Here is a 14,626-nt window from a genome sequence, read left to right on the forward strand (position 1 = left end):
CGGACTCCAGTAGAAAGATGGGCAATGGCACCGATGGGGCGCAGGGGGCCTGGGGCCTGGGGCCTGGGCTCTGAGCATGAGAGGCCGGAGAAGGCCCCGAGTCTGGGCCGCGACAAGAACAAGACAAAGCCCAAATGCCTTTGTTCACTGAGCTGTGAGGAGGGGGCCAAGTGAAGGGCCCCGGCCCCCCGGGACTCCATCCCAGGAACCCCCCCCAAGCAGCCAGGAGGGCCCAACTTGGGGTGCTGGGCTGGGAGGGGGAGAGGGAATCCTCGTGAGAAACCTATATGGACGCAGAGAACGAAGAAAAAGGTCACTCCGAGTTCCAGGAGCCCCAGTGACCGGAAAAATGGTGACCGGCCCAACGGGCCAAGGGAAGTCAGAAAGCAGGGGTCCAACACTAGAGCAATGAGAGAGGAAAAAGAAAGGATGGGGAAAGCGAAGGTGAAGCAGCAGCAAAGCTGTCACTTTTGTAGACAATCTGATGGTGCGCTGAAGGAAGCCTGCTAAAGAAAACGTTAACGGAAATAATCACTTGGACTGGATATAACCTACACAATCTGCACTATATATATATATATATATATATATATATATATATATATATATATAACCTACAATAACCTACACAAATCATGGAATTTCTACGAAATATCAACAAAGAACAATAAGAAGACTTGGAGAGATTCTATTTAAATAAGGGAAACAAGCATTTATTAAATACCTACTATGTGTAAGGCATTGTGCTGAACGTTTTAAATGACTGCAGAAATATAAACTACTTGGTTGAGAATCTTCCTACCAAAATAGCCACAAGATGAAAATACAATTACAAATCGCCATTTAGGAAGATTAAAGGCAGACCCAAATTATTAGGGAAATCTTATTAATAGTCAGGATGAATCAATATAATAAAAATGAGAAGCCACCTAAATTAATTCACATATTGAATGACATATTAATCATTAAGAATTACTTTGAAGAACTAGGAAAAACCCCACAAAACTTAAATGGAGGCTTAAAAAAAAAGTCAAGAAGTTCGAGGGATTTTTTTGACATGTAAATAAAAGGGGCCTATCAGTACAAGACCTCAAGCTATACTATGCAGAAGCAATTCTCAAAACAATTTTGTACTGTTTAAAAATAGGAGCGATCGATCAGTGAAACACAGGTACCCAATCTACAAGAATGGCTTTGTGGATCCATTAATATTTAAATGTTTAATGACCCTTGGGGCCAATAGTGAGGCTTTGCTATTGTTTCCTCGTTTATAAAATAGATATAATACATGTACTAAACTAATAAAATAACTGTAAGATTACTTGATTACTTGACTAAGATTACGTAAGGAAAGATGCTTGTAAATTTTAAAGGTAACTTGATAAACCCAGGAACACAGTTTAAATTGTATAACAAAGTCAAGTTAACTAGAACATTAAATTTATCTGATTCTATTCTTTCTAAATTCTATGATTTACCTTATGCTTGATGAATATAAAAAGAGTCTGGTGAACAAAAATTACTGAAAAATTAAAAATCTTTAAAATTATGGATTATTAAAATTAAAAATTCAACTCTTATGCTCAGCCATCAAAAAAATCTGGTAGCCTTAAAGCCTTCTCCTCTCCTGTCTCTGAATGTGGTTACAGAGACTTGGGATGGTTTAAAAAAAAAATCAAAAAATGACATGCTCAAGAACAGTAATAAAATAAATAATTCTTATTTAGATAGCATGCCGGAGTTTCCAAAGCATTTGCTTCACAATCACCCTGTGAAATTTGCCTAAAAATTCCCTGGGGCTTTTTCTCTTATTAACTGTGGAATTGAGACATTCCCTATAATTGCACAACTGGTTGGTTTGAACCACTAGGCAAAGCAGACTCACATAGTCAGTGAATCCTTACAAATTTTCATCAGGGCCAGATTACAGGTACAGTCTCTTAGAGACCAAACTTTTTCTTCTTCTTTTTTTTTTTTTTAAATTTAGGATTGAAAAAATACTGAAGGAGAAAATCATGGAATGGAGACCACGCCACATAACTCGATGGAATAGATATTGTACATCCACTCTACGACACTTCCTGCCTTTGCTCGAAAAGAACCAAGGGAAGGATGTAGAAGATGACCATAGAGCAGAACTTCTCCGACAGCTAGGAGATTACAGGGTAAGAGAGAATACACATGGCTTTTTGAAATGAACACATCATTTGGACAATGGCCTCAGGTACATCAACCAAGTGAAGGAATAGTTTAGTTTATAAGGCCAAATAGTTGTTTATGGGTAAAATTCTTTTATATATATATATATATATATATATATATATATATATATATATATATATATATATGAGAGATTTACCTTTAAAATTAAATCAATAGTTTGCAAAACAACATAATAACAATCGTTAATTCTTAATTCGATTGCTTACAAATTAACAGCAACATATACAATTTTGTACATAGAATAACTAAACAAAGGAACGCCAAATACAGCAGCTGATGGGAACTATAATAAATATATCTACAGGAAAAAATTGAAAATTTTAGGAAAAAACTTTTTCATATACCAATTAAAAAAACTTTAATAATTTCATTTTCTCTAGTTCTCGGGCTTTCCAATTCACATGGCATTTTCTGAAGTGAAGCCTTTGATAGAGGCTGTGTACAGCACCGGAGTTCACAACATCGATATCTCCAATGTTGAGTTTGCTTTAGCCGTCTATGTTCATGCTTATCCCAAAAACGTGCTCTCTGTATGGATCTACGTGGCTTCACTTGTTCGTAACAAATAAATGTTTCAGATTGTGCCCTGTACGCTTGAAAATGTCACAGGTAAAATGAAATCAAAAAGTGATTAGCGCTAGTCGTTTTGGGAAATGGGGCGTACATTTTCAGTTGCCAAGAACAGAATGACTAGGCTTAATTTAAATCCTTAGATATTACTAGTTTTACTCTGGAGCTTACAGAGGTAGATTTTCCATTTATAAAGAAGATTGTCATTCTATAATTTTAGGAAATTTTCTAAACCACAGTTTCATGTAATGATTCTAAGTAAGTTAAATTATTCATTGAGATAACAAAACATCTTTAACAAACTTTTACAATATAGTTAAGTACTCTTTTGTTACTTCTTTTCCATGACGATATTAAATTCAGGCTTTGGATACAATTTTATCCATGAAACCAGTTTTATCACAATGGATGTTAAAACATTTTCCCAAGTCTTATCTTTATCACAGGTTTTGATGTGATCTAAATTAAATAAATATACAGACAACTAAAATATATCCATTTTATTCTCTTGGATGTATTTTTCTTTTCATTTTTGTAGCATGGCACAAGTTTATATTTCAGTTCTCCCTGTCCAGTGCATCATCCATCACCTAGCTGCCCTGTAGCAGTGGTTAGCAGCTGTTTGGTTTTTCCTGGTCTTCTTGCTATTCTTCCAACTTCAATCAGGCTGTTCTTTATTCAGGGAAGAGGAATCAATAGCAGCCCATTGAGTAGCTTGTTTTCTGAGACTCAGGCTATTCCACAGCTTGACTTTATTTCTCATTTCTAGTGTACTCTCCTTTATGTCTGAGTTTTGATCCAATTTTATTATGGGCTTGAAACAACAGTCACTAAAATATCTTTAACAACCAAAGTATTCTCTTAAGAGCTACAATTTTTGCCTGTTTGTTTGGAAAGAGATCTCTTCTTAAAAACAAGAATTAATACAAGAAGACGGCAATGAAATTATGTATAGCATGAACTGTGGCACTAAACTGACGGAGAACTAATTAATTAATGTTAGGGAAATCATCTCAGACTGGTTTCATCAAATCCAAAGTAAGTGAAAGCACACAATCATTGCTATCACAAAACACAACCATCAAAATTAAGGCTTGCCCCAAGAAATCTGCACACTACTGTCTTAACTGAACCAATGCTTCCAAGTGCTCAAATGGCTCCTACACAGTGGCTAATTTCAATTAAAAAATATGAACACCAAGATAATGCTGATCCAATGCAAAGAAAAGTGAGTAAAGTCAAGATGTCAATGTACACGTAACTGCAATCAATATTGTACAGTAATCATGGTCAACTGTGAATGATTTAACTATTCTCTGCACCACAAGGACCCAAAACAATTCTGAAGAACTTGTGAAAAATGCCATATCTACCTCCATGGAAAGAACCGATGGAATCTGAATGCAGATCAAAGCAGAATTTTTATTTTTTCTGAGTTTGAGAGATTTTTTTGAGGGGACTGGGGGAAGTCTCTTTTTTGCAACATGGGCAATATGGAAATATGTTTTGCATGACTGCACATACGTAATCTACATCATAGTGCTTGTCTTCTCAAGGAGGGGAGAGGGGAAAGGAATCTGGAAATCAAAAATTATTTTTGGAAGTACTTTAAAAATTGTTTTTACATATAATTGAGAAAAAAAATGAAAGATTTAGAATTTCAAGGGAGATAATGCAAAGAGGCAGAGATAAAGAGAGAATAGTACATGAAATCCTCAAATTATATTATAAAATAACAGACATCAAAACCATTAGTAAATGGTTTTGATAAATGGATAAATTGGCAAATCAGGAGAACAGGTTAGACAAAAGAGAATTAGAAAAAAATTGAACTCGATAACCTAGTGCCTGATAAGGTGGAAAACATAAATTACTTGAGAATTCCCTCTTTGGTAAAAAAAAAAAAAAAAAAAAAAAAAATGGCAAGAAAAACTAGAAAACAACTTAGGGAAAATTAGATTTAGAGCCATACTTTAATATTAAAGATCATTCAGTTAAAAAAAAAGAGAAGAGAAGCATATCATTTAACTTTCACAACTGGGAAAGGAGATATATTCTTAACACGGGATGGAAGTAATTACAAAAGATAATATACAGAACTTTGATTACAAAATTGAAAAGCTTCTTCACAAACAAAAATAAGGGAATAAAGATAAAAAGGAAGCAGTAGAATGGGAGGAAAATCTTTGCCTCAAATTTCTCTGGTATGGGCTTGGTATCCAATTGGTAAGCAATTAACAGTTAATATCAAAAGCCATTCCCCAATAGATAAGTCAACAAACCATTCTAAAAAGAATTGCAAACTCTTAACTTTATAAAAGAAAGCTTCAAATCACTCTAATTAAGAAAATACATTTAAGATTTTATCTTCTACACGGGAAGACAAATTAGCAGAGCCGATGAAAGTGGGGACTAGTCAAAGCTGAAAGAATTGTGGGGAGGTGAATCACTAATGCATTGCTGGTGGAATAAATGACTAAAATGTCCATGCTTTTTTACCTAGAAATTCCATTGCTATGTATATATCCCAAGGAAAACATTGATAAACAGAATACATGTACGGTAGCACTTTTTGTAACAGCAAAGAACTGGAAATAAAATTCTTCATCAATGGGGAATGGCTAAATTGTACATGAATGTAAATAGAATATTACTATACAATGAGGAAGTGTGAATATATTTAATTCAGAGAAACATGGAAAGATCTACATCAAATGCTATGAAGTGAATAAGCAAAACCAAGAAAGCAATATACACTAGTACAATAATGTAAATAGGAAGAAGAGCTACCAAAAAAAAAATCTGAAATGAATGTTGCAAAATTCCAAAGAACAAGCATGGTCCCAAAGGAAAAATAAGACATTCCCATTCCATCCACTTTGCAAAGGTAGAAATCTGCTAGTGTGGCACATTGCATATCTTTTCAAATAAAAAAATGTATTAATGCATTTTGCTGGATTTTCCCCCACTTCCTCCTCCTCCCCACTCCTCTCTCCTCCATCTTTAAAAGTATTACTAGATATATGGTGCAGAGGGAGAATTGATGGAGTACCTGCTGGAACTAAGATTCAAACTCAGGTCTTTAGATTATTTTAAAAATCAAATGTTATTTTTCCAATTAATGAAAATGTGCCTTTTGTATAGATTGCCTTCCCTTACCTATCACTGAAAAAGGAAAACAAAATGCTTGGAACAAATATATATCTATGTCTGTATAATAGACACATACACACATATGATTGTGAATATGTTCAAACAAAACTAATTGACCGTATTCCAAATAAACCATGTCTCAGTCTACACTCTTGAGTCTCTTACTTCTCTATTGGGAAATAGAGTTAAGTCTTGCAAAGTTATTTGTCTCAACCCATTGTTGTTGTAAAAATAGTTCTTTGGGATTGCTCATTTCACTCTGTGTCAGTTCATACGACTCTTCCCAGGCTTCTCTATCCCCTTCATCTCTTCTTACAAACAATTGGTTCCTGTCAAATTTAATATACCACAACTTATTAACCATTCCCTAGTTGATGGCACCCTTGAATTTCCAGGTCTTCGCTGGAAATAGCTGTTTAAATATGCTTTGTGCATATGGAGCCTTTTCTTTTCTTTGATGTCCTTGGGTATCCAGGTCTTCTGATTCTTAGATTTGTTAGTGCTACGTCATTCCACTGTGTGGCTTTACAGTATAAGGTGCCATTTGCAGGGTGCAAAGAATGCTGGCTAAGGAAAATAGTTTAAAAAAGGACATTTCCTTCTCAGAAACCAGCATCATCTGGAATAGGTTAGTTACCCCAACCCAACTATCTGTGGAAAACAGTAAAAACATAATAGCTGGTCAGATTCTAGAACAGTTTGTAAGATCACAGGATTTAAACCTTTGAGGAAACAGTGGTCATTTAGTTCAAATGCCCCATCTAAAGGAGGAAATTAGGAGAGAGTTAAAGGAACTTTCCCAAATTCATAAAGGTAACAAGAAGCCAAGCAGAGGCTGGAGTTTAGGTTGTTGAGTTCCAAATCTTGTTCCAGTTGCAACTGTACCATGTTATTTCTAGGAGGACTACTACTTCTCTGGGGTTTGCTAAGAGTTATAAAGAATTTTATGCACAGTAGCTCTGGCAAGTAAGTAGTGAAAGTTTGATTTATCCCTCTTTTCCAGAGGCAGAAACTGAGGTTCAGGGAGCTACAGGGATTTGCCCAAAGTGACACTACTGGTAAAATCTCCTGACAAAGTCTAAAAGCCACTGTACCTTATTGTCCCAATTCAATTCAACAAGCATTATTAAACTCCTGCTGTATTCCAGAAACCATGCTGGGCAATTAGGATTTTTTTTTAAAGGAAACATTTTCTGGAATGGGCCCCAGCAGAGCCTCCCGTGGGCAGCCAATTGTAGGGGGCTGCCGTTGCTCACTTAGCCAGGTGTGGGAAATTTGGGTCAAGGTCTGGAGCCCCAGTAGAACCTTATTAGTTCCAATCAGTGATTGAGGAGATACTTTTCTTGGGAGGAGAAAACCTTCATCTTGTAAACATCAAACAAGCTCCTCCAGACCAAGGAATTCCCCAGATGCTATTTAGGTTGCTTTTATGATGACAAAGCCCCTTCCCTCAGAAAAACGAGTCTGGGTCTCTTGGTAATTTTTACCTGTTGAACCTACTCCCCCACTGCCTTCTCTACCCTGAGAGATCTTAGAACCCACGGAAGGGAAACAATTCACACACCGATTAAGTAGAGTCTCCAATAAACTGACATCAGTGCACAGGATGAAGGACGTTACTTTGGAGTATAAGAGGGCTCCCTTGGTGATCCTGCTCTTCTCTGTATAGGGCTAAACTGCTTACTGTGCACTGAGTGACATGATGGACTTGGAGCCCGGAGGCTCGTGTCTCAGCCCAGGCCTTCCTTCAGCTTTTCTGAATTCCAATTTTGCTCTGTAATATGGGGATAATCCTACCTGCCCCATTTGCCTCACAAGGTGATGATCGACAAATTGGTTGTGGAGCAGTTTGGAAAGCTATTAAGCCCAACCCCAACACCAGGGATTGCTGCTATGCCTCAGGCAGGCCCAGCCCAGCACACAGGGTTTCCCAGAGTGGGAGAGAAAATCCTCGACCGCGAGCATCCAATCCCAAAAGCAACACGGTCCGCTAGGGATCCCTACTTCTGTCTAGGTAGGTGGCAAGCTATGCAAAAGCAGCTTTGTTGGTTATTGTTGGAAAGGGATTCTCTGTCTGGGCTTGGCAGCCTCTTCCTAGAAATGAAAAGCTGAGGGGCCTTTGAAACTTTGCTTTTCAAATACCAATATTATTACTTTTTCCAGCAACATGTCTTTCGGGCCTCCTCCTCTAATTGCCTGTAGGGAATTAATTGTATCTCAGTCCCTGCCAGCTACAATATTCACTCCTAAAAAAGCAAACAGTCTAAAATGCCTGCTGATAAGTTGGGCTTAAAAACCCATAATGACAAGAAATGTCCTAAGCTAGATAGAATATCATTTTATTACACACACACATACTGTTTAGATCCTAGTTTAAAAACCTGGAGTCAAGGAAATAAAAAAAAAAAAAAAATTGTGTGATTGGGTGTCACATGGAGTTTTAATCCCACTTCCATTTACCAGCTGTGGTTAAGTCCTCTTAGCCTCTGTTTCCCCAACTGTAAAATGAGAATAAGAATCATAGTTTCTATTTCACTGGGTTCTTGTGAAGATCAGAGGAGAGAATATGAGAATGTGAACTTCTTCAAGGCAGATTTTTACATTTTTACCTTGGCTGTGTTCCAGACAAGTGCTTGGGAGAGACTTAAGACCGCAGATGCATGTTGGGTTGAATCATATTGATAAAGTACTTTGGTAACTCTAAACAGCAATAGAAGTAGCCAGGTAGTATCACATTGCTTTTGCTCACACATAAGTTTTTAAACTAAGATTTTATTTTATTTCTTTTTTTTTCTTTTTTTCTTTTTTTTTTTTTTTTTTTAGGAACTGGATCTGTGATTTTTTTTAAATAACTTTTTATTGACAGAGCCCATGCCTGGGTAATTTTCCTACAACATTATCCCTTGCATTCACTTCTGTTCCGATTTTTGCCCTCTCTCCCTCCACCCCCGCCCCCACCCCCAGATGGCAAGGAGTCCTATACAAGTTAAATATGTCGCAGTATATCCTAGATACAATTTATGTGTGCAGAACCGAACAGTTCTCTTGTTGCACAGGAAGAATTGGATTCAGAAGGTATAAATAACCCGGGAAGAAAAACAAAAATGCAAACAGTTTACATTCATTTCTCAGTGTTTTTTCTTTGGGTGTAGCTGCTCCTGTCCATCCTTGATCAATTGAAACTGAGTTAGATCTTTGTTGAAGAAATCCACTTCCATCAGAATACATCCTCATACAATATCGTTGTTGAGGTATATAATGATCTCCTGGTTCTGCTCATTTCCCTCAGTATCAGTTCATGTAAGTCTCTCCAAGCCTCTCTGTATTCATCCTGCTGGTCATTTCTTACAGAACAATAATATTCCATAACATTCATATACCACAATTTACCCAACCATTCTCCAATGGATGGGCATCCATTCATTTTCCAGCTTCTAGCCACTACAAACAGGGCTGCCACAAACATTTTGGCACATACAGGTCCCTTTCCTTTCTTTAGTATCTCTTTGGGATATAAGCCCAGTAGTAACACTGCTGGATCAAAGGGTATGCACAGTCTCATAACTTTTTGAGCATAGTTCCAAATTGCTCTCCAGAATGGCTGGATGTATTCACAATTCCACCAACAATGTATCAGTGTCCCTGTTTTCCCACATCCCCTCCAACATTCTTCACTATCTTTCCCTGTCATTCTAGCCAGTCTGACAGGTGTATAGTGGTAACTCAGAGTTGTCTTAATTTGCATTTCTCTGATTAATAATGACTTGGAGCATCTTTTCATATGGCTAGATATAGTTTCAATTTCTTCATCTATCTGAGAATTGTCTGTTCATATTCTTTGACCATTTATCAATTGGAGAATGGCTTGATTTTTTTATAAATGAGTCAATTCTCTATATATTTTGGATATGAGGCCTTTATCAGAACCTTTGACTGCAAAAATGTTTTCCCAGTTTATTGCTTCCCTTCTAATCTTGTCTGCATTAGTTTTGTTTGTACAAAAACTTTTCAATTTGCTATAATCAAAATTTTCTATTTTGTGATCAGTAATGATCTCTAGTTCTTATTTGGTCATAAATTCTTTCCTCTTCCACAGGTCTGAGAGGTAAACAATCCTGTGTTCCTCTAATTTATTTGTAATCTCATTCTTTATGCCTAGGTCATGAACCCATTTTGACTTTATCTTGGTGTACATTGTTAAGTGTGGATCAATGCCTAGTTTCTGCAACACTAGTTTCCAATTTTCCCAGCAATTTTTGTCAAACAGTGAGTTCTTATCCCAAAAGCTGGAGTCTTGGGGTTTGTCAAACACTACAGTATTAGAGACTGTTTTGTCCTTTGAACCTAATCTATTCCACTGATCAACTAATCTATTTCTTAGCCAATACCAAATGATTTTGGTAACTGCTGCTTTATAATATAATTTTAGATCTGGTACAGCTAGGCCACCTTCATTTGATTTTTTTTTCATTAATTCCCTTGAAATTCTTGACCTTTTATTTTTCCATATGAACTTTGTTGTTATTTTTTCTAGGTCATTAAAATAGTTTTTTGGAAGTCTGATTGGTATAGCGCTAAATAAATAGATTAGTTTAGGGAGTATTGTCATCTTTATTATATTTGCTTGCCCTATCCAAGAGCATTTAATATTTTTCCAATTGGTTAGATCAGACTTTATTTGTGTGGAAAGTGTTTTGTAGTTTTGCTCATCAAGTTTCTGATTTTCTCTTGGCAAATATATTCCTAAGTATTTTAAACTATCAGTAGTTACTTTAAATGGAATTTCACTTTGTAACTCTGTTGGATTTTGTTAGTGATATATAAGAATGCTGATGACTTATGTAGGTTTATTTTGTATCCTGCAACTTTGCTAAAGTTGTGGATTATTTCTAATAACTTTTTAGTAGAATCTCTGGGGTTCTCTAAGTACACTATCATATCATCAGCAAAGAGTGATAATTTGGTTTCCTCATTGTCTACTCTAATTCCTTTCATCTCTTTCTCAACTCTTATTGCCAAAGATAGCATTTCTAATACAATATTGAATAGTAATGGTGATAGTGGGCAACCTTGTTTCACTCCTGATCTTATTGAGAATGGTTGCAGTTTGTCCCCATTACAAATGATGCTTACTGATGGTTTTAAATAGATACTACTGATTATTTTAAGGCAAAGTCCATTTATTCCTATACTCTCAAGTGTTTTTAATAGGAATGGATGTTGGATTTTAGCAAATGCTTTTTCTGCATCAATTGAGATGATCATATGGTTTTTGTTAATTTGGTTATTAATGTGGCCAATTATACTGATAGTTTTCCTAATATTGAACCAGTCTTGTACTCCTGGTATAAGTTCTACTTGATCATGGTGTATTATCCTGGGGATGATTTTCTGTAGTCTTTTTGCTAATATCTTATTTAAGATTTTAGCATCAATATTCATTAGGGAGATTGGACTATAATTTTCTTTGTTTTCACCCTATGGGGTTTAGGTATCAGTACCATGTCTGTGTCATAAAAGGATGGTAGGACACCTAAATTCCCTATTTTATCAAGTAGTTTATAGCATTGGGGCTAATTGTTCTTTAAAAGTTTGGTAGAATTCACATGTAAATCCGTCTGGTCCTGGGGTTTTTTCCTTAGGGAGTTGATTAATAGCTTATTCTATTTCTTTCTCTGAAATGGGACTATTCAAGCAATTTACTTCCTCCTCTGTTAATCTGGGATGCCTCTATTTTTGGAGGTAGTCATCCATTTCACTTAGGTTATCAAATTTATTGGCATAAAGCTGGGCAAAGTAACTCCTTATTATCTTTCTAATTTCCTCTTCATTGGTGGAAAGTTCTCCCTTTTCATTTTTAAGACTACTAATTTGATTTTCCTCTCTCCTTTTTCTAATCAGATTTACTAAAAGCTTATCTATTTTGTTTTTTTTTCATAAAACCAACTCTTAGTTTTATTAGTTCAATAGTTTTTTTTTACTTTCAACATTATTAATTTCTCCTTTTTATTTTAGAATTTCAAATTTAGTATTTGATTGGGGATTTTTAATTTGGTCTTTTTCTAGCTTTTTTTTAGTTGCAGGCCCAATTCATTGATCTTCTCTTTCTCTATTTTATTCAAGTAAGCTGCTAAAGATATAAAATTTCCTCTTATTACCGGTTTGGCTGCATCCCCCAAATTTTGGTATGTCTCATAGTTTTCATTATCTTGAGTGAAATTATTGTGTCTATAATTTGCTGTTTCACCCAATCATTCTTTAAGATGAGATTATTTAGTTTCCAATTACTTTTTGGTCTATTTACCCCTAACTTTTTGTTGAAGGTAGTTTTTATCTCATCATGATTTGAAAAGAAAGCATTTACTATTTCTGCCTTCCTGCATTTAATTTTGAGGTCTTTATGTTTTAATATGTGGTCAGTTTTTGTATAGGTTCCATGAACTGCTGAGAAGAAAGTATATTCCTTTCTGTCTCCATTCAGTTTTCTCCAAAGATCTATCATACCTAATTTTTCTAATATTCTACTTACCTGTTTAATTTCTTTCTTATTTGTTTTGTGGTTTGATTTGCCTAATTCTTAGAGTGCAAGGTTGAGATCTCCCACTATTACAGTTTTGTTGTCTATTTCTTCTTGCAACTCTCTTAACTTCTCCTTTAGGAAGTTGGATGCTATACCACTTGGTGCATATATGTTTAGTATTGATATTGTTTCATTGTCTATGATACCCTTTAGCAAGACATAGGTTCCTTATCTCTTTTAATTAGATCATTTTTTGCTTTTGCTTGATCTAAGGATGGCTACCCCTGCTTTTTAAACTTCACCTGAAGCATAATAGATTCTGCTCCAGCCTTTTACCTTTACGCTATATGTATCTCCCTGTTTTAAATGTGTTTCCTGTAAACAGCATATTGTAGGATTCTGACTTTTGATCCAGCCTGCTATCTGCCTCCTCTTTATGGGAGAGTTCATCCCATTCACATTTATGGTTAAAATGACTAATTCTGTATTTTCTGCCATCTTATTATCCCCAGATTATGCTTTTCTTTTACTTGCCCCCCCCAACCCTCTTTCCCAGTTTTAAACTTTATATGCTCCACTTGTATCACGCCGCTTATCCTCTTTAGAATCCCTCCCTCCCCTTTGAATCGCTTCCCCTTTCTTGTACCTTTCCCTTATTACTCTTTTCCTTTTCCCTTTTCTTCTCCCCCTTTTTAATGAGGTGAGAGATTTTCTGTAAAACAAGTATGTCAGCTGTTTTCTCTTTGAGCCAACTCTGATGAGATAAGATTCACACAATGTTCCTCCCCCTCTCTGAATTCCCTCAGATATAAGATTCCTTTGCCTCTTCGTGGGATGTAGTTTCCCTCTTTTTATCCCCCCTTTCCCCCTTTTCTGACATCCCTTTTCCATAACTACTCCCCTTTTTTATGTTATATCAGTAAAATCAAATTATACATATAGTCTTTTTGTATATCCACAACAGAAACACAATTCTCAAGAGTTCCTTTTACCTTTTCTGCTTCTCTTGAGTTCTATGATTGGAGATCAATTTTTTTGTTTAGTTCTGGTTTTTTCCTTAGAAACAAATGGAATTCATCTGTTTCATTAAATGTCCATCTTCTTCCCTGGAAGAAAATGCTCAGCTTAGCTGGGTAGTTTATTCTTGGCTGCATCCCAAGTTCTTTTGCCTTTTGGACTATCAGATTCCAGGCCCTTCAATCCTTTAATGTGGAGGCAGCCAGATTTTGCGTGACCCTTATTGTGGCACCTCGGTATTTGAATTGTTTTTTTTCTGGCTGCTTGTAATATTTTCCTTAATCTGATAGTTCTGAAATTTGACCACAATATTCCTTGGGAGTTTTTATTTTAGGGTCTTTTTCAGAAGATGTTCAATGAATTCTTTCAACGCCTATTTTACCTTCTGATTCTATTATCTCTGGACAATTCTCTTTGAGGATTTCCTATAAAATAGTATCTAGGCCCTTTTTTTCCATCATAATTTTCGGAAAGTCCAATAATCCTCAGATTATCTCTCCTAGATCTATTTTCCAGGTCTGTCGTTTTTTCAAGTATATATTTCATGGGTTTTTTTTCCCCAATTTATCAGTTTTTTGGTTTTGCTTGACTGATTCTTGCTGTCTCAATGAATCATTGGTTTCTATTTGTTCAGTTCTGATTTTTAGTGAGTTATTTTCATTAGCTTCTTTTTTTTTAACTTCTTTTTGTATATGTCCAATTGAGTGAGTTTTTTAAATGTTGTTTTGCTCTATGGAATTTTTTTCCATTTCACTAAATTTTTTTTTTAGTGAATTGTTTTCTTTTTCCAATTCACAAATTCTGTTTCCCTGCACTTCCTGGGAATTTTTTTTACCTTTTCCAATTCATATTTCCGCAAGTTGTTACTTTCTTGCAAAGCTTCTCTTTCCTTTCCCCATTTTTCTTCTCTCTTTTGAGACTTTTAATGCTCTCTTCTAGGAGAACTATGTAAAAGGGAACAGATAACATCCCCTTTGGGATATTGTCTGCAGACTGTTTGCTATCAGTCTCCTCAGGGTTACAAACCTGCTTTTTTTCTGTATAGAAGCTATCAAATGTCTTTTTGATTTTTTTTTTTTTTTACTCATTTTTTAAAGCCTTTAGGGCCTGCCTTCAGGGCAGGGTTACCAGCTTCCTCTGCAA

The 14,626-nt window shown here is 35.7% G+C and overlaps 1 protein-coding gene across 4 annotated transcripts in view; it reads left to right on the forward strand.

The window, feature by feature from the left end:
- Positions 1–2,812, forward strand: part of CC2D2A (coiled-coil and C2 domain containing 2A) — a 124,806-nt gene extending 121,994 nt beyond the window's left edge. For all 4 annotated transcript variants that reach the window (XM_031941381.1, XM_031941383.1, XM_031941382.1 and 1 more), the window contains 2 exons: positions 1,988–2,165; positions 2,604–2,812. In XM_031941381.1, coding sequence (XP_031797241.1) covers positions 1,988–2,165; positions 2,604–2,792 — 367 coding nt within the window. In that variant the 3' untranslated portion in view covers positions 2,793–2,812. The remainder of the gene's footprint in view (positions 1–1,987; positions 2,166–2,603) is intronic.
- The last annotated feature ends 11,814 nt before the right edge of the window (positions 2,813–14,626 follow it).

Source organism: Sarcophilus harrisii, chromosome 6, assembly GCF_902635505.1.
Source record: "Sarcophilus harrisii chromosome 6, mSarHar1.11, whole genome shotgun sequence".
In the NCBI taxonomy this organism is placed as follows: domain Eukaryota; kingdom Metazoa; phylum Chordata; class Mammalia; order Dasyuromorphia; family Dasyuridae; genus Sarcophilus; species Sarcophilus harrisii.